The sequence below is a fragment of the Musa acuminata genome, chromosome BXJ2-1 (genome assembly GCF_036884655.1).
Source record: "Musa acuminata AAA Group cultivar baxijiao chromosome BXJ2-1, Cavendish_Baxijiao_AAA, whole genome shotgun sequence".
Taxonomy (NCBI): Eukaryota; Viridiplantae; Streptophyta; class Magnoliopsida; order Zingiberales; family Musaceae; genus Musa; species Musa acuminata.
In genome coordinates, this window is record NC_088338.1 from 11,779,547 (window position 1) to 11,801,168 (window position 21,622).

The 21,622-nt window shown below is 37.5% G+C and overlaps 2 protein-coding genes across 2 annotated transcripts; both read left to right on the forward strand.

Annotated features, from left to right (window-relative positions):
* The first annotated feature begins 709 nt into the window (after positions 1-709).
* LOC103996111 (phosphoribulokinase, chloroplastic-like) lies at positions 710-2,636 on the forward strand. Its single transcript, XM_009416947.3, has 5 exons — positions 710-1,262; positions 1,560-1,644; positions 1,737-1,821; positions 1,893-2,137; positions 2,217-2,636. The coding sequence occupies exons 1-5, from the start codon at positions 733-735 to the stop codon at positions 2,493-2,495; spliced, it is 1,224 nt and encodes a 407-aa protein (XP_009415222.1). The 5' UTR covers positions 710-732; the 3' UTR covers positions 2,496-2,636.
* A 15,175-nt stretch (positions 2,637-17,811) lies between these two features.
* Positions 17,812-20,160, forward strand: LOC103996104 (uncharacterized). The gene is made up of 3 exons (XM_009416932.3): positions 17,812-17,951; positions 19,595-19,695; positions 19,779-20,160. Exons 2-3 carry the CDS (start codon positions 19,602-19,604, stop codon positions 19,919-19,921), a joined length of 237 nt encoding a protein of 78 aa, XP_009415207.1. The 5' UTR covers positions 17,812-17,951; positions 19,595-19,601; the 3' UTR covers positions 19,922-20,160.
* The last annotated feature ends 1,462 nt before the right edge of the window (positions 20,161-21,622 follow it).

Genomic DNA, 21,622 nt, shown 5'->3' on the forward strand with positions numbered 1-21,622 from the left:
AGCTACCGTTATTAGAATCATTAATGTCATTGCTCGCTTACTAGTCTTAAATGTGAACTATTATTAAATATATCTAAAATTTTAGGTATATTTAAAACTTCTTTAATAGACAGATGAAGAAAGAAAAAAAAATATTGAGTATACGCTTTAATTACTTCGAAATTTGATCCAACATTGTGTCGAGATACTGTTTGCGGACATTATTTAAAGTGCTAACTACACGAAAAGTATGCTTTCGGCTTCCTTCTGTGGCCTGCTAACACTGGATTCATCAGTGGAAAGACGATGTAGATTATAATACTTGACGTCGCAAAGTTTGCTTGTGATGTGGTGGCACTTTAGCCCATGGATTCATTTCGGGGCGTTCGATAAAGCGTTACCGGGTGCGGTTTTGGTGGCATCTCGGCATGGCTTCATCTGGGCCGGCGTCGTCCCACGAAGCCCGCTCGAAGAACAGCCGACAAGTCCAGGTGGCTTTGGCGTACACCGACATGGTATCCGCGGCAGCCTGTAGGTTTGGGCAGATGGCGTGCCTCCCATCGATTCAGAGAGCTCGAGCACCGCTTTGATCATCAACGTGGACATGGAGCTTGACGATGTTTTGACTCGCCGCCACTGAATCAACGCTCATGTCCGATACAGTGGGCAGGTCCGATCACTGCTATATAATGATGACAGCCATGAGAGAGAGAGGCACAGCTTGTGTACTATCCCGTTCTCTTCTTCGCAAACATGTCGGTTTGCTCGCTATACCGCGTTACTATGCCGTGCTCTTGCTCGGAGAGCCACCTCGGCTCGTGCCGGAAGCAGCTCATGTTCTGCGTCAGCCGGGGGAAGGCAAGGAGAAGAGCTTGGACCCGGGTGTCGTGCTCGGCTGAGACCAGGACGGTGGTGATCGGGCTGGCGGCAGACTCCGGCTGCGGCAAAAGCACCTTCATGAGGAGGCTGACCAGTGTCCTCGGGGGGGTGGCGGAGCCACCGAGGGGGTGCAACGCCTACTCCAACACACTTGTCGGTGACGCCACCACCGTGATATGCCTCGATGACTACCACGCCTTGGACAGGGAAGGGAGGAAGGAGAAATGTGTCACTGCGCTGGATCCCAAGGCTAACAATTTCGATCTCATGTACGAGCAGGTGAGAGCCCTCAAGAGTGGGGTGGCCGTGGAAAAGCCTGTATACAACCATGTCACTGGCCGCTTGGATCCACCTGAGCTGATACGCCCACCAAACATCCTGTTCATCGAAGGCTTGCATCCACTGTGAGTTACATATCACTTGTTACTCTGATCCCAGTCACGACTATATGTTTGATTTGTCGTGATTTCTTATAGTTTTGGATCATTCACTAATGTCTGATTTGTCATAATTTCTTCTGCTGCTGCTGCTACTTCTTCTCCTTCTCCTTCCTCTTCTCCTGCTGCTGCTGCTGCTACCTCCTCCTGCTGCTCCTCATGCATCTCCAATCTCTGATATGACCTGATAGTATTATTAGAGTCTAATGTTCGTGTCATTTGCTACTGTGACTGACAAATGGCTTTCTTATGTTCTGCTCTCAGGTTTGATCCACGCATAAGGAGTCTCCTGGACTTCAGTATCTACTTGGATATAAGCAACGAGGTGAAGTTTGCATGGAAAATTCAGGTCAGTAGAAACAGAACTCGCTTCTGATTTGGGTCAGAAACATCTGTTGTCAATCTCGCAGCTAAGGTTCCACGGCATCATGCACATTGCAGCGAGATATGGCAGAACGAGGGGAGAGTCTCGAGAGCATCAAAGCCAGCATCAAAGCTCGGAAATCCGATTTCGATATGTATATTGGTACATCCTGATTCTTAATCTAGCAACTTGGATCACAGGACATGGATTTCATGACATTGCTTCTCTGTCAGATCCACAAAAGCAGTTCGCCGATGTCGTAATAGAAGTTCTACCAACCCGGTTGATTCCAGATAAGAGTGCAACAGAGGTACTGAGAGTTCGACTGGTGATGAGGGAAGGGGTGAAGCACTTCACCCCGGTCTACCTTTTCGATGAAGGCTCCACCATTTCATGGACACCTTGTGGTGGAAAGCTAAGTTGCTCATATCCTGGCATCAGATTCTTCTATGGCCCAGACACATACTTCTCTGATGAGGTAACTTCACATTCAAAGTCACATTCTTTTACTTCTCCAAGCTGAATCTCCACTGTGTCTTCTTCTTCTTCTTCTTCAGGCTTCAGTACTGGAGATGGATGGGCAGTTTGACAGACTAGATGAGCTGATATATGTTGAGAGCCATCTGAGCAACCTGTCGACGAAGTACTATGGAGAGGTGACACAGCAGATGCTGAAGCATGCAGATTTTCCTGGCAGCAACGACGGGACTGGCCTTTTCCAAACCATCATTGGTCTCAAGATAAGGCAACTGTATGAGCAGATCATTGCTGGAGACAGCAGCCATGGGTTGAAGAGGGAGCAGTTGCGCAGATGCCTCCGTCTGAGTCCCGTTTGAGTTCATGTTGATTCTTTTACACTTACTGTGCATCACTGGCAATGTAGATACATGCAGGAGTCTATGTCGCTTCTGTTGTCATTCTTATTGTAAATTTGATCTGATTTGATTGGTCAGTTTGTATTAATGTTGGCTGCAAAGGATGTTGAAGGAGTTTGGAGATTCTCTTGGAATTGTGTCTTTGTAGAAGTCAGTCATCATGCAAGTCACTGGTGATAGAATATCATAATATAGAATGATTTTTTTTTATATTTTAATTCTCAATCAATTAAGCATTAATAATATATTTATAATCATATGATTTTAGCATATGATTAAAAGAAATTTCTCATATAAATATGTATTACCTCAATAATATCATCTCTTTCTTTATAAATTCTTTATGGTATTAGAGCCTTCTTGGTTCAAGCCATGCTCCCTCTTTCTCATCCCACTGGCAACCACTATTTCTCTTCCTTGTGTATCCCATTGCTGCTTTATAATTTTTCTTGCTTTTTCGAATTCTAGCATTACATCGAATATGAAGACCTGCGACTCCTTATCAATCTCCTAGAGTAATATGCTCTATAACATATTTTTGCTTGGTGGGCATTCCCTGGCATTTTGGATCCACATTTGACAACTAGATGATAGTCTATTGTTTATCATCATCCTTTCGACTGTGTATTAACACTTATAATCAAGAAAATGACTCAAGAGAGAATGAAAAATATCATTATCTTTTGATCAGATCCTCCCTTATACACTTCTCAGATATGATTTCCTTCATCAGATCAAATCATGTGCAATTCTCAAATTTGATCTCCTCAAATAGATTAGAGTTCCGCTATTTGTGCATCCGACCATCAGTTCGTTCTTGATTTTTCTTATTGGATTATAACATCTTAAGTAATAATAGCTCATCTCAACCTAGAAGACTTATATATATATATATATATATATATATATATATATATATATATATATATATATATATATATATATATATATATATATATATATATATATATATATATATATATATATATATATATATATATATATATATATATATCAAGATAACAACTCTAATCCTTTTTAGCTCTTGAAAGATGGCAATTATGCATCTTATCTTAATAAGTACAATTCATCAATCACTTATTTAGGATCTATTAGGTTACATCATTGGCTATCTCGGTTGTTCATAAAAAAAAAAAAATCTAAATATCAAGAGAACTCATCGAAATGATAAAATTGATCGCAAGTTATGACTATGACAATATTATTTTATTCTATAAGTTATTCAAGTTTTAATTGCTGGCTCTATTGCTAGTCATAGGTGCCCTACAAGCCAATTACATGAGTGATGATACACACTCTTTTTACTTATTATATTATTTGATATTTTATTACTTTATATTGCTTGTTGCATGAATATATATTATTATGCCTATAGATTTGTGCAACGGAAATCAGATCGTGATGAGATCACGATAATGAGACCGATTTGCCTTTAAACACAAGCCCTAAATAATTGTGGTCATAGGTTACTCGAGAGGGATATCGAGATAACCGAAGAGATTGGTGTACTATATACCCGTCCATATGATGGAGCCAGTTGGTCTCATAGCTGCTCATGTGGGGACACTAGGGATATAATACATATGCTCATTGGAGAATGAGTTCACTGATTGATCCACTCACAAAATGTTGGATGGTTGATAATGCCTTATTGTCAGATAATGATTCCGTAATCCCAATGGTGTATCTGGTCTTTAGACTTGAGACACCAAGTATGTCATGTATGAGTACTCCACTCTTTGATACTGAACTTATATGTTTAGAAGTTTCAAATATAGTATAGTCGGTTATTGGGAGTGGTAGTCAACCTTACGAGGGCTATTAAGTGTCGATAAAGGATCATCTGCTCTCGTGTCATGAGAGAAATATTTCATGTGTTTTTACTTAGACAAATCCATGGTCATGGTCGTTCGAATTGAGAGAGAAAAAGTTCTCCGAGAGATTTTGATTAGAGCGAGACTCAAGTAAAATTCATATAGGTCTAATAGCATCATGCTCGGTATACGGTCTTTGAGATATTAGATGAATGACGGGACTATAGGTATACGATAACTAAGGATAAACATGTCCAGTAGATTAGATTCCCCTATATTATTTAGAGACTACGATGTAATGGCCTAGTACGTCCGTAATTGATGAGTCGAGTGAATTATTATGAAGATAATAATTCATTGAGTCAGAAGGAGTTCTGACAAGTATAACTCACGGTCAGCTCGATATTAGGCCTAAAGGGTCACACACATATGATAGACATCGCGACGAGTAGCGATGAGTAGAGGTTCGGGTATGAGATATCCACCGAAACCCTTATCTTATTGGATATCCAATAAGCCTCTAAATTATTGGATCCTATGGATGAGATCCAATAAGAGCCAATGAGAGATTATTGGATAAAGATCCACTAATCTAATAGGCTTAGGTGGCTGGATGGAGATTCAATACCTAATAGGGCAGGATCCATTATGGTTAAGTTAATAGTAGGCCTCTATAAATAAAAGGGAACCAAAAGTTCATAGGCTAGAGCTTCTCTTGGTTGTCATCTCCTATTTTCCTCTCTCATTCTCCTCCTCAGATAGCAGGCTTGGAGATTTGAGGAGCATCATCGTAGCCCTACTATGTGGATCACTGTTAGAGAGGAGGACACTTGACTTCCTTCATCCTTTCTTACAGATCTATAGGGATTCAGGGATATATGATCTCCCTAAGTTAAACATAATTTTTTTATATACGTAGTTTTTAGTTTTACAGATTTTATGCACTAATCTTTGCATGACGACGAACACAATTTATGAAAAATTTGAGGGTTTTTATTTTTTGTTCTTCCGTTACGTATGTGATGTCATCCCTAGATTTCCCTCACACTCCCTAGTAACACAACTATCTCATGCATAGTTTTTAGTTTTATGAATTTTGTACATCAATCTTCGCATGACAACGAATATATTTTTGTGAAATTTAAAGATTTTTGTTTATTGTTCTTTCACTGCACATGTGATGTTGTCCCTAGATTTCCCTACACTTATTCCGCGCTACGATAATTGAAAGGACACTAGTTCAGAACCATGTTCTAAAAATGATTAAGTAGATAGAGAAACTCATAGGTCTAGGAATGATCCTAGAGGATAGCTTATGTGTGGATCTTGTGCTTCAATCTCTATTAGATTCCTTTTCTTAACTTGAGATGACTCTCCCTGAACTCCTCAATATGTTGAGGAATGTTGAGAGCACTATTAAGAAAGAGAAACTAGTTCTTTGTACAGGTAATACTAGAAAGAAAAGGAAGGCAGAAAAGTCCATTAAGAAGGGCAAGGGCAGACCAGGTAAAGCAAAGGTTGCTAAGAAAGACCCGACAAAGGACAAATGTTAGTGCTTCTACTACAGTAAAGATGGGCACTAGAAGAGGAACTATAATGAGTACATTATAAAAAGGGTAAAACAGAAGCTTAGAGAAGCTTCAGGTACATTCATGATCAGTCTCCATCTGTCAGATTCTTATGATAAAACATGAGTGTTGGATACCGATAGTGCTTATCACATCTACAATTCAGTGCAAGTTCTAACAAGACCTAAGAGATTGGTGAAAGATAATATAGACCTCAAGATGAATAATGAAGCAAGGGTTGCTATTGTTACTGTCGATGAGGTCACTTTACATCTCCCTAATAGAACTACTATTGCATTAGATATATGATATTTTAATCCTTCTATTATTAAAAATATTATTTTCATTTCATGTTTGACATTGAATGGTTATAAAATAGTTTTTTAGTACAATAGTTGTTCAATTATTAAGGATGATAAGATCATCACTAGAGGGATATTACATAATGATTTGTTTATGCTAGACATTGCTCTACATATCATGAATGCAACTTGTGAACGCTAGATCAATTCGACTGAGTCATATGCAACTTACGAGCCTTTCTTTCATAGAAAACTGACCAACTCTTCATTTAGTGAAACTGAAGAGAGAGCCATTGAGTTGTTGGAATGTATACATAGTGATGTATGTGGTCCCATGTCAACTCATGTCATAGATAGTTACTCCTTCTTCATTACTTTTACTAATGATTTCTCTAGGTACAGATACATGTACTTAATAAAGTAAAAGTTTGAGGTATTCGAGAAATTCAGGGAGTATAAGAATGAAATGGAGAACCAAATTTGAAAGAATATCAAGACTCTTCGATCAGACCAAGGAGGAGAGTACTTGAGTACAGAGTTCACCTAATTCCTCAAGGACCATGATTTTCTATCATAATAGATACCTCCTTATACACCTCAACTTAATGGTATATGAAATAAGAAATCATACACTGATAGGCATGGTGCGATCCATGATGAGTTTTGCTGATATACCCATCTAATTTTGGGGATATGCCCTAAAAACCGTAGCTTACCTTCTGAACAGAGTTTCAACTAAGTCGGTAGTATCTATACCATATGAGATATAGAAAGGAAAGAAGCTCGATCTTAAGGTTGTTAAGAACTGAAGCTATCCTACCCACATTAAAAGACACAATCCTGATAAGTTAGAACCAAGGACGGAGCGAAGCAAGTTCGTGGGATACCCTAAGGAAACCTGTGAGTATTATTTCTATCACCCCGATGATCAAAAGGTCTTTGTAGCTAAAAGAGCGGTGTTCCTCGAGAAGGAATATATTCTTAGTGGAGACAGTTGAGCGATGTTAAGAACCTAGCTCAATTACCACTCTACAACCCGAGTCTGTTTATGTACCTAATACACAAGTTCTAATTTTATATAGGTTCAATATAGTATCTTATCCTCCTGAGAGATATGTGGGACATATTAGAGGAGAGGATATTGAAGATATTGATCCTCAGATCTACGAGGAAGCTATTACAAATATATACTCTAGGAAGTGGTAAGAAGTCATGAATTCGTAGATGGATTCCCTATACTTTAATAAGGTTTAGAATCTAGTTTATGCACCCAAGGGTATTGTACCCATTGGTTGCAAATTGATCTTCAAGAAGAAGATCGAAGTAGATAGAAAGATAGAGACCTATAAAGCAAGGCTAATGGCTAAGAGGTATCATCAAAGGCAAGGTGTTGACCATGATGAAACATTATCACCCATAGCCATGTTAAAATTCATTTGAATTCTATTGACTATTACAGCACACTATGATTATGAGATTTGATATATGGACGTAAAAACTGTGTTCCTTAATAGCAACATCAAGGACGAGGTGTATATAATACAGCTTGAGAGATTTATGTCCAAGGATAGTCCAAATAAAGTGTGCAGATTACTTAGGTTCATCTATAGACTAAAGTAAGCTTTTCGAAGTTGGAACGTAAGATTTAATGAGACGATCAAATCTTATGACTTCGTTAAGAATGAAGTTAAGCCTTGTATATATATGAAGGTAAGTGGTTGCACTATCACCTTTTTGGTGTTATATGTGAATGACATCCTAATCATTGGGAATGATATAGGAATACTCTCCACAGTAAAAGCTTTGTTATCTAGACACTTCTCTATGAAGAAAGTAGGGGAAGCATCATACGTACTAGGGATTTAGATATATATAGATAGATCTAAGAGGATACTTGGCTTGTCCCAGTCCAGGTATATAGATACTATTGTCAAAATATTTGACATGAAAAATTCTATGAAAGGTCTCATACCAATGAGATATGAGATATCACTTTTTAGGAGTATATCCCCAATGACTCCTAAAGAAAGGACAAACATGGATATGATATCCTATGTATCGGTAATATAATATATTATATATGCTATGTTATGTACCAGGCTTGATATTGAACATGCTCTGAGTGTCACGAGCAGGTATCAGGTGGATCCAGACATGGAGCATTGGAAAACAGTAAAGTGTATCCTTAAGTACTTGAAAAATACTAAGGATATTTTACTAGTATATGAAAGTAGTAGCCTTAAGGTTGAGGGCTGCACAGACTTGAGCTTCTAATCTGATGTCAATGATAACAAGTCTAATTCAAGATATATTTTCATCATGAATGGAGGAGTAGTATGCTAGAAGATTTTCATGTAAGATATTACTGCTGACTCAACCATAGAGGCATAGTATATTATTGTAGCAAATGCAGCAAATGGGTGAGTTTAGACGAAGAAATTCATCACAGATCTAAGAGTCATGCCAGGCAGTAAGGAGCCAATTCCCTTATGTTATAACAATTATGGGACGATTGCTCAAATGAGGAAACTCCGATCTCATTAGAAGTATTCTGAGGAGGTTCCAACTTATTAGAGAGATCATGGCCCGAGAAGATATAGTAGTGGAAAGAGTTTCATTTGCAGATAACATCATAGATCCATTGACAAAGTCGTTTTCTCATATTGTCTTAAGTATCACAGAGATCTGATGGGGATTAGACACAAAGGTGGTTGACTTTAGGTCAAGTAAGAGATTACTAGTCATAGGTGCCTTGTAAGTCAATCATGTGAGTAATGACACATGTGACATGACACACACTCTTTTTGCTTATTATATTATTTGATATTTTATCACTTTATATTGCTTGTTGCATGAATAAATATTATGATATCTATGGATATATGCAATGGGAATCGGATCATGATGAGATCACGATAATGAGACTAATTTACCTTTAAGCACATACCCTAAATAATCCTGATCATAGATTACTCGAGAAGGACATCGAGATAACCGAACTGGTATACTATATACCCGTCCATATGATGGAGGCAATTGGTCTCATAGCTACTCATGTAAGGACACTATGGACATAGTGCAGGTGCTCATTGGAGAATGAGTTCACTGATTGATCCGCTCATAGAATGCTAGATAGTTAATGATATCTTATTTTCAGATAGTAATTCTATAATCTTAATAATGTATTTGGTCTTTATGAGTATCTTGTATGAGTACTCTACTTTTTGATACTGGACTTATAGGTTTGGAAGTTTCAAATCTAGTATAGTCGGTCATCGGAAGTGGTAGTCAACTTTACGAGGGCTATATCCCATGTATGAGTATCGATAGAAGATCATCCACTCTCGATATCATAAGAGAAATATCTCATGTATTCTTGCTTAAACAAATCATTAGCCAAGGTCATTCGGATTGATAGAGAAAGAGTTCTCCGGAAGAATCCGATTAGAGCGAGACTCGAAAAGAAATCGTATGGGCCTAACAACACCATGCTCGGTATACAATCTTTGGGATATTAGATGGATGAGAGACTATAGTTAAATGGTAACTGAGGATAAATATGTCTAATGGATTGGATTCCCCTATATTGTTTAGGGACTTAGGCGTAGTGGCATACTACGTCCGCAGTCGATGAGTTGAGTGAATTATTATTTGGATAATAATATACTGAGCTAGAAGGAGTTCTAATAGGTATGACTCACGGCAAGCTCGATATTGGGCCTAGCGGGGCACATACATATGACAGGTGTTGTGTGTTGGGAAAATCTTTGGGGGTGACATCACATACGCAACGGAAGAACAAGAAAACAAAATCCCCGATTCCCAAAGAGATGTTCATCGTCGTGAGAAGATTGGTGCGCAAAATCCGCGAAATTGAAAAACTGCGTATAGAATAGATTGTGTTACCTAGGGAGATCGTATTTCCTTGTTTCCTTGCAGATCCATAGGAGAGGGTGAATGAGGTCAAGCGTCCTCCTCTCTAACGGTGATCCACACAGCAGGGCTGCGACGACGCTCCTCAAAACTCCAGGTCTGCTCTGAGGTGGAGAGGAGAAGGAGAATAGGAGAGGCAAGCAAAGGCTCTAGCCTATGAGGCTCTGAATCCCTCCTATTTATAAAGGTCCCTTGTCAAACCCTAATGGATCCTCGCCTAGTGGGTATTGGATCTACATCCAATAACCCAAGCCTTTTAGATTAGTGGATCTTTATCCAATAATCTCTCATGGGCTCTTATTGGATCTTGTCCATGGGATCCAATAATTCAGGGGCTTATTGGATATCCAATAAGACAAGGGCTCCATCGGATATCTCATATACGAACCTCTACTAATCGCAATACCTACCATATGTGTGTGTGACCCTCTAGGCCCAATATCGAGCTGGCCGTGAGTCATACTTATCAGAACTCCTTCTAACTCAGTGTAATAATTCACTTGACTAATCGACTACGGACGTACAAGGCTACTACGCCGTAGTCCCTAGACGATACAGGGGAATCCAATCCATTGGACCTGTCTGTCCTCAGTTACTATCTACCTATAGTCCCTCATGCTAGTCATAGGTGCCTAGCAAGCAAATCACGTGAGTGATGGCACGTGTGACTTGATACATAATCTTTTTGCTTATTATATTTTGGCGTATATCACTTTATAACTATTGCATAAATGCATACATATATTGTGATGTCCTTGGATTTGTGCAATGGGAATCGGATCGTGATGAGATCACGATAATGAGATCGATTCACCTTTAAACACATATCCTAAATAATCCCGGTCATAGGTTACTCGAGAGGGACATCGTGATAACCGGATAGACTGGTGTGCTGTATACCCGTCCATATGATGGATGCAGCTGGTCTCATAGCTGCTCGTGTAGGGACACTAGGGATACAGTACAGGTGCTCATTGGAGAATGAGTTCACTGATTGATCCGCTTACGGAATGCTGGATGGTTGATGATGCCTTATTGTCAGACAGCGATTCTGTAGTCCTAGTGGTGTATCTGGTCCTTAGACTTGAGACACCAAGGATGTCCTGTATGAGTGCTCCACTCTTTGATACCAGACTTATAGGTTTGGTTGTCCCCAGATCTAGTACAGCTGGTCATTGGGAGTGGTAGTCGATCTTACGAGGGCTATTGAGTGTCAATAGAGTATCATCCACTCTCGGCGTCATGAGAGGAATATCCTATGTGTTCTTGCTCAGACAAATCCCTGGCCAGGGTCATTCGGGTTGAGAGAGAAAGAGTTCTTCGGGAGAATCCGATTAGAGCAAGACTCGAGTAGAAACCGTATGGGTCTGACAGCACCATGCTCGATATACGGTCTTTGGGATATTAGATGGATGAGGGACTATAGGTACATGGTAACTGAGGACAGACAGGTCCAATGGATTGGATTCCCCTGTATTATCTGGGGACTACGGCGTAGTGGCCTAGTACGTCCGTAGTCGATGAGTCGAGTGAATTATTACAGAGATAATAATTCACTGAGTTAGAAGGAGTTCTGACAGGTATGACTCACGGCCAGCTCGATATTGGGCCTAGAGGGTCACACACATATGGTAGGCATTGCGATGAGTAGAGGTTCGGATATGAGATATCCGACGGAGCCCTTGTCTTATTGGATGCAGATCCAATACCCACTAGGGAAGGACCCATTAGGGTTTGACATGGGATCTCTATAAATAGGAGGGATTCACAGCCTCATAGGCTAGAGTCTTTGCTTGCCTTTCCTATTCTCCTCTCCCTCTCCACCTCAGAGCAGGCCTGGAGTCTTGAGGAGCGTCGTCGCAACCCTGCTGTGTGGATCACCGCTAGAGAAGAGGACGCTTGACCTCCTTCACCCTCTCCTAAGGATCTGCAAGGAAACAGGGATATACGATCTCCCTAGGTAACACAATCTCTATACGCAGTTTTGTGTTTTGCGGATTTTTACGCACCAATCTTCGCACGACGATGAACATCTTTTTGGGAATCGGGGATTTTTGTTTTCTTGTTCTTCCGTTGCGCATATGATGTCGCCCCCAATGATTTCCCAACACCTCATCCATCTAATATCCGAGAGACCGTATATCGAGCATGGTGTTGTCAGACCCATACGGTTTCTACTTGAGTCTCGCTCTAATCGGATTCTCCCGGAGAACTCTTTCTCTCTCAACTCGAATGACTCTGGCCAGGGATTTGTCTGAGCAAGAATACATAGGATATTCCTCTCATGACGCCGAGAGTGGATGATCCTTTATTGACACTCAATAGCCCTCGTAAGGTCGACTACCACTCCCAATGACCTGTATTAGATCTGGGACAGCCAAACCTATAAGTTTGGTATCAAAGAGTGGAGCACTCATATAGGACATCCTTGGTATCTCAAGTCTAAGGACCAGATACACCACTAGGACTACGGAATCGCTGTCTGACAATAAGGCATCATCAACCATCCAGCATTCTATAAGCGGATCAATCAGTGAACTCATTCTCCAATGAGCACCTATATTATATCCCTAGTGTCCCTACACGAGCAGCTATGAGACCCGCTGCATCCATCATATGGACAGGTATATAGCACACCAGTCTGTCCGGTTATCACGATGTCCGACTCGAGTAACCTATGATCGGGATTATTTAGGATATGTGTTTAAAGGTGAATCGATCTCATTTTCGTGATCTCATCACGATCCAATTCACATTGCATAAATTTAAGGATATCACAATATATATATATATATATATATATATATATATATATATATATATATATATATATATATATATATATATATATATATATATATATATGCAATAGTTATAAAGTGATATATGTCAAAATATAATAAGCAAAAAGATTCTGTATCAAGTCACATGTGTCATCACTCACGTGATTGGCTTGTTGGGCACCTATGACTAGCATTGTGACGAGTAGAGGTTCGAATATGAGATATCTATCAGACTCCCTATCTTATTAGATATCCAAGAAGTCCATGAATTATTGGATCCTACGGATGAGATCCAATAAGAGCTAATAAGAGATTATTGGATAGAGATCCAGTACCCAATATGGTAGGATCCATTAGGGTTATATTGATAGAGGACCTCTATAAATAGGAGGGAACCAAATGTCCATAGGCTGGGGATTCATGGTTGTCACCTCATATTCTCCTCTCTCCTTCGTCTCCTTAGATAACAAGTGTCGAGATTTGGGCAACGATTTGAAGAACATCGTCATAGCCTTACTATGTAGATCATCACTAGAGAGGAGGATGCTTGACCTCCTTCATCCTCTCTTATAGATCTATAGGGATTTAAGGATATACGATCCCCTTATGTAACACAACTATCTCACACATGACCTTTTAGTTTTGGAGTTTTTACGCACCAATCTTCGCACGACGACAAACACCTTTTCGAAAAATTTGGGGTTTTTATTTTATGTTCTTCCGTGCACATATGATATCACCCATAAATTTCCCTATATATATAACACTACTAATCTCTTCATGCAACACTATAGTAGAAGCATGATCCATGTTACAAACTACCCTCACCAATCACTATCGCAGTCGCATGCTAAGTCTTTTATCAATTGTGATAAAAATAATACAAGAGGAAAGTATTATTATTGATTATATGCAAAACCTAGAAGTTATTATAAATGATTTAATTCTCAATCAATTTATGATTTATTGATACCACTCTTATAGAGGTAACTGTCATTGACTCTTCACTAATTCTCATATTTTCAATATAACTCAATAATAACATCGAGTTTGGATATCACATGATAACATACTCGAAAATTAGTATTTTCAAACTATGACAAATCCTTGATCTCTATGCTACCTTAAGCTTTTCATCTAAGCCTACTGAATCCACAACCGTTACCCAAGCTCAAAAGTCTCTACACTAACATAAATCCATGTGTAAGAAATAGAATGACATACTCTATAATATCATATAAACCCTTGTACTATTTCACCAAACATAAAATATCATTAGGTATAAGTGAATCTTTTGAATTAAGTAAAACTTAGATGGATCCATTGTAAAATATAAAATACGACCAGTAGTAAAAGAGTTTCACCAATTATTATGTGCTAATTACTAGTCATAAATGTCTTGCAAGCCAATCACATGAGTCATAACATATGTGATACGCTACACAATCTTTTTGCTTATTATTATTATTGATATTTTCTCAGTTGATGTTGCATGTTGTATATATTGTGATATCAATGGATCTGTAAAATGAGATTTGGAACGTGATGAGATCACGATAATGAGACTGATTTACCTTTAAACATAGATCCTAAATAATTATGATCGTAGGTTATTTGAGAGGAACATCAAAATAATCGGACAGATTGATATGCTATATACTCGTCCATATAATTGAGGCGACCGGTCTCATAGCTGCTCGTGTGGGGACACTAGGGATATAGTGTAAATGCTTATTAGAGAATGAGTTCACTGATTGATTTGTTCATGGAATGTTGGATAGTTGATGATATCTTATTGTCATACAACAATTCCGTAGTCTTAGTTATGTATCTGGTTCTTAGACTTGAGACACTATGGATGTCATGTATAAGTACTATACTCTTTGATACCAGACTTATAGGTTAGGAAGTTCTAGATCTAGCACAACCGATCATCGAGAGTGGTATCCAACCTTACGAGGGTAATTGGGTGTCGATAGAGGATCAACTGCTCTCGGTGTCATTAGAAGAATAACCTATGTGTTCTTTCTCAAACAAATCCCCGACCAGAGTTATTCAGATTGAGAGAGTAGGAGTTCTCCAAGAGAATCCGATTAGAGCAAAACTTGAGTATATCTGCATGGGCCTAATAATATCATAGTTGATATACTGTCTCTAGGATATTAAATAGATTAGGGACCATATATATAATAATAATAATAATAATAATAATAATAATAATTGAGGACAGAGAGATCCAATTGATTAGATCCCCCTTATCGTTTGGGAAATATGACATAATGGCCTAGTACATCCATAGTCGATAAGTCGAGTGAATTATTATAGAGAAAATAATTCACTGAGTTAAAAGAAGTTCTAACTGGTATGACTCAAGGTTAACTCGATATTAGGCTTAGAGGGTCATACACATATAGTAGGCGTTATGACAAGTAAAGGTTTAGATATGAGATATTCATTAGAGTCATTATCTTATTGAATATCTAGTAAGCATATGAATTAATGGATCTTATGGATAAAATCCAATAAGAAATTATTAGGTAGATATCCACTAATCAAAGAGGTTTGAGTAATTAGATAGAGATCCAATACCAGTAGGATACGATCCATGAAGGTTAAGTGGTAGGAACCTCTATAAATATGAGAGGCCAAAAGGTGGTATAGGCTAGTCAACTCTTGGCCGCTCCTCCTATACTCTTCCTCTCCTCTCTCCCTTAGTAAACAACCCCAGTTGAGAGCATGTGGACAACACGAAGGGTCGGCTCCTTCTTGATTACATGGTGCACGTGGAGAGGAAGATCATGTAGTGATTTGAGGAGCATCTTCATCGCATCTATCATGTGGATCACTACTAGAGATAAGGACCATTGACCTTCTTCATCTACTCCTATAGATCTGAGATTTTTTAAGGATATACAATCTCCCTATGTGACAAATCTCACTTAGTATGCATAGTTTTTGGTTTTATGATTTATGCACACCAATCTTCACATGACAATGAGATATTTTTTTAAAAATTTGTGCTTTTTATTTTTTATTCTTCCGCAATGCATGTGATGCTTTGATCAGATTTCTCAATATTAATTTCATAGAAACTTTCAATCTAGTTATTAAACTGATAATAATTTGATTCGTCGTAAGCTTGGCTATCACTTAAGGCTAGCATATATAGCAAATAGATGTTAATAATATTTTCTTATGGGATATTTAATTGAAGATGTTTTTATGCAATAATACCCTAGCTTCATCCACCTTTATTATCTTGATCATATTTATAAAATATGAAAAGTTATTTATTGACTTTATCAAGCTCCAAGAGCTTGATATACCAAACTTAGCTCATTTTTTATGTGAACTGTCATTGTCAACTATAAGTATGACATCTTCTTATTCCTATGATAATAAAAAAGATATATTATATATTTACTGGTCTAGGATGATATTATTATTATAGGTAATAATATTATGGAGATTAAGTAATTCCTTAAGCAATTGATCGATCGATTCTCCATCAATGACCTAGAAACCTTAAGCTATTTTCTAGGAGTAGAAGCAACATTCATATCTTCTGGATTTTTTTATTTAAAAAAAGATATATTCGATATTTATTATTAAAGATAAATATACAAAATATCAAAGAAATTGTTACTCCACTCCTTCACAATTAAGTCACTTAAATTATATGATAGTAGTTTTACTACAAATCTCATATAGTACCAACAAGTACTTGGTTCCTTGTAGTATATATTTTTTACACATGCAGATATTTCTTAAACATCGGCCTTCTACTATGCATTAGTTTGCACTAAAACATGTTATGCAATATCTTAAATGAACTTTCAATTATGAACTTCTCATTCAAAAACACTTATCACTTCATCTTCATGCTTTCGTCGATGTTGATTTGGTAGGCAACACTGATGATAGGACATTTAAGCCTTTATTATCTTATTTGGAGCAAATTTGATCGAGTTCAAAGAAACAAAATATAGATGCAGGATCTATTATTGAAGTTGAATACTAAATAATTGCTACCATCACTACAATACTCAATTGGGTCACCAATCTACTACACGAACTTGACATTATATTTTAATCTACTCCTATAATATATTATGATTATATCGGAGCCACCTACTTATACGCTAACTTGGTGTTATGCTCATGTATGAAATATATTGTGATCGACTCTCACTTTATTAAAAATAAAATTATTAGATGTTAATTATGTATTTTTTATATCCATACTTTTGAGTAATTAGTAGAATCTTTTATCTATAAGATATTTTAGTTGTATTAGTGTAAGATTGACATCCTTGATTAAAGTTCAATCTTTCAGGGGCATGATAAAAGATCATGATATAAAATGACAACTATGTATTTATTATATATTTTGATTCTCAAATTAATAATATATTTAAGTGTATGATTTGAATGCATAATTTAAACACATATTTAAGATAAATACATATTATTGAATGAATGAAAAAATCTTTTTCACAATAAATTCTTCATATGATATTTTTTGCTACATAGATGTTCACAATTTGAGTCTAGAGTAGGTTTTCACTTGAGCTTGTTATAAACATATGAAAAATATAAAAAACTTGCGTATCTGATGGATAATATGATACGGTACGATTTTTTTAGGACATATATGTCATAACAAAATGTATAAAGGTAAATAGGTCATTTTAAAACGCTGCAGGCACAGTTATTACAACACGGATTAATGCCCGGCCCATGTTATGGACACGCGTCCATGGGTGATTGGTGTCGTATTAGAAGCTCGATCGCTAATTCGCATCCCAACTTTAATCTCCACCGTTCTTTTCTAAACCAACGGAGCAGATTTAGTATCTTGGTCTTCTTCCGAGGAGAGAGAGAGAGAGAGAGAATGTGGCTATAACTTTCCTTTCTCCTGAGGCTTCTCGCGGCGCTTTGCACTTTGGTTCTTTCGAGATCAGCGGCGCTGCAACTGGGCGAGAGGTTGAAGGAGGTGATTCCTCTCTTTCTCTTTCTCTCTCATATTCTTCCTCTTGAATTCTTCTTGTCTGATGTTCTTCCGAATTTCCGATATCTTCTGGCTTCGCACCTCTTTTTAAGGCCGGAGAACTAGGGTTTCAATTCTATGCTTGCATCGTCCCGTTCTTTCTATTTTATGTTGCAAAAGTGCTATAATATATGTCGTGATTAGTGTATTTTGATTATGGGATGGTCTCCTTGGATACGGGATCAATGGATCTCGAACATTCATCTCAAACTGGTGCGCTAGACCATGTTGATTTCTATGAGAGGAATAAGGCAAGTTGTTTTGCGTATGACAATGGAAACCACAAATCCGTCATGTATGCAGCAAGTTTGGTAGGTTTGGTCAGGGTTATGAGATCTGACTAGATAACTACAGCGAAAAAATCTTTCTTTCACAAGAACAAGATTGTAGCACTGATGGACTCGGAAATCTTGGACTTTTTTTATCATTTTAATTCGATAACCAACACTATGGTTGTAGGTTGATAAGAATATGCATAGTGTTGTGCTTATGTGGTTGGCATTTTTCCCAAAATAGATATTTTATACGGCAAGCAAATAATTTGTCCATGCTTCTCTTGTGACTTGAGCTTTTGCCTAAAGTAGTTGTGCAGGTGAGATACTTGGCTCGAGTTCTTCTTATGATGATTGGTTTTTATTCGGGGAAGCAAGGACATTGCAATGAAGCCGGGGACTAAAACATTGCTGAACTAAGGATGCCAAGGGTATGGGAAAAGAGAAAGGGTGAGTCGGTGCTAAGGAGGGACTGGGAACGGTGGTAGAGGGAAAAATTAGGTTTAGACTGGGGTTTGCACATTTTGTTTTGTAGGATCTGCATGGTTTATCTGGTCGGATTGGACTGGATTGTCTAACAATTGAGTCCAATCCTGCCTGCGTACCAGTTGGTTTAAATTTGCAACCCAGGCTTGGCGCCTGTTAATAAAACTCAAGCCAAGCCTGCCTAAAATCATTCGTCTGAGTTAGTTTTGACCTTTTGGGTCAGTCCATTAATGTTGCAGGCCTATTTAGGGATTCAACAGAATTTTCTTATTTTGTGCAGACTGCAAAAAGATGTGTCATCATTTGATGATTCAAGTCTTTACTAAATCAGCTAAACAGGTATTGGTTTCAGCAAAAATTGAAGTCTGGATGTGACTTTGTGCTTGGTTGTTACCTGCATTGGCTAGTGAGAGAAGATGATACATGAGCAGAGCAGTGTGCAACTAGGATAAGTTCACATCATTTTAGAGAAAGGGGGCTTTTGGTGTCTTTTAGATTGTAATTTCAGCCACACATTTTCTCTTTAAAATTATGGAATCTGTGCTGGTGCCAATAAGACGTTCTCATTTCCTGCCCCCATGCCATTTATTAATACCAGCAATGTGTAGTGTTCTTGAGTGGGGTATATATTCATCAAGAAGGTTGTGTAGAATATATTGCTTAATGATTTTAGTCTCTAATCTTGGTGTTTTTTAACTAATCATTGTTTCTTTGTGTAGCATCTTTCTCTTACATTTTCATTCTTGCTTGTTTTTCTTTTTATCCTTTGCTCGTTTGTTCCATGTTATAAGTGCCTAGAACTTAAAATTTCTTTGGAAATTGGTGGTGCAGTTCAAACATGGCAACAGGCAAAATTATCGGAGCTGTTGTTGCATCCTTTGCAGTTGCATATGCATGTGATGTGCTGATTGCTGATAAAAAAATTTTTGGAGGTCGGTTAAATCACAATGTATATGATTTATCATTTGAATTTTGATTTAAGTTGACCTTGCCTCCTGTCTTAACCTAAAACCAGGTACAACACCTAAAACTATCTCGGACGAATGGTGGGAAGCAACTGATAAGAAGTTCCAGGCCTGGCCTCGTACTGCTGGACCACCAGTCGTGATGAATCCAATTAGCCGGCAGAACTTTATTGTAAAATCATCTGAATCGTGAGGCGAGTGGAAGTAATGCAAGTATTACGTTCTACAATGTTATTGAACTTCAGGTATCAAGTTTTTCCTTGTGGTTATTTACTTTTTGGTGATGTGTTGTCCCAAAAAAAGACTGGATGTTTCCATGGGTTGCTGGAGATGCTGTTTAGTATCATTTTCTTGTGAACTGTAATAACATGTGTGGGATTGCACTTTGGACCTTGTATGCAAGAGTATCTAGTATTTACTGCTTATTGTTTATTGATGTTTTACATCAAGAAACAAGCTCCTAGTTTCATTCTTGAGGTTAGTGCAACTTCAAGTCGGGTACGTGAGATAGTATGCAAAGACATGGCAGATCTAACATTTGACGAATTGCAACTTGTTCTGAACTTTACCCGTTGGGACATCATCATCATATGTTGCTTTGGCATGACAGATCTTAAGAGCTGGTAGGATGCATTTTTTGCTTGATCTCAATCATTGAATAAGTGATGATTCATGTGATACTTTTTGGTTATTGATGGGGTTGGCTTTACGTGATATCAACACTAATATGTTGCAGTTATCTGTGATACGTGAGTTGCGGTTTCCCATCACTACCTAGTGTTGGTAATGTTCGAGTTGCTCGTTTTTGCATGGTGTGTTTTATGGTCTGCCATGACGCGAACTGCATTAAGCTGGCAATTCGTTTTGAAATTAGATTTAAGTGGCTTCTTGTGATAAAAAATGCTATGGACTATTTATCACTATGTTCTCTGTCTGATCTATTTTAACAATTAAATGTTTGTATTAATGCTGTCAGATTTAGAAATCATTTTTCTGGCCTCTGAAACCTCAAGTGTTTTATATATTATATCCTGTCTTTGTTATTTACTGTTTGCATGCGTTAATGCTGTCTTTATTATTTACTGTTAAAATCTTCATTGTGATACTCAAATATTTAGAAGCATCGAGTGTTTTATACATTATATATTTTATTAATTAAAAAATAATAATAATTATAAGCTGATATTTTGGAAAAAGTTTTTCTTTCGGAAGGTGTTCGCGTTTTCTGTAATATAAAAAATGTTTTTCTTTTCTCTTCTCTCTCTGCGTTCTCCACTTGTCTTTCTTGGCATAATTCATTTGTGATGTCGCCTCGACTCCCTTCCTTACTCGTCAGTCCTATCATAGGTAGTGGTTTGCTGTCAACTTATCGCTCGTTGTGTTGGCAATGGTGGTGATCGAGAGGGGTGGAGGCAATGAGTACAACGTGCGCGGAAGAGGCAAGGACAACAAGTGTGATGAACGAGGAAAGGCTGGCGTTACTGATAGGGTGAAGAAGATGAAGGTGATGGATAGAGAAGGGAAGGAAAGAGTATTTTTAAAATCATACAAAATAATGACATTATACGGAAAAACACGAGGCATCGTTTGAAAAAAAATCTTTTTAGGGAAATTGCTCATAATTATTATATATATGTATTTATGTATGTATACATGTATACATACATATATATATATATACATGTATATTCATTTATACATATATATGTATATATATATATATACATATATAGATATATATGTATATACATATGTATATAGATATATATGTATATATGTACATACATAAGTATATGTACATATATACATACATATGTATATATATATACACATACATGTATATGTATATACATGCATGTATGTGTGTATATATATATATATATATATATATATA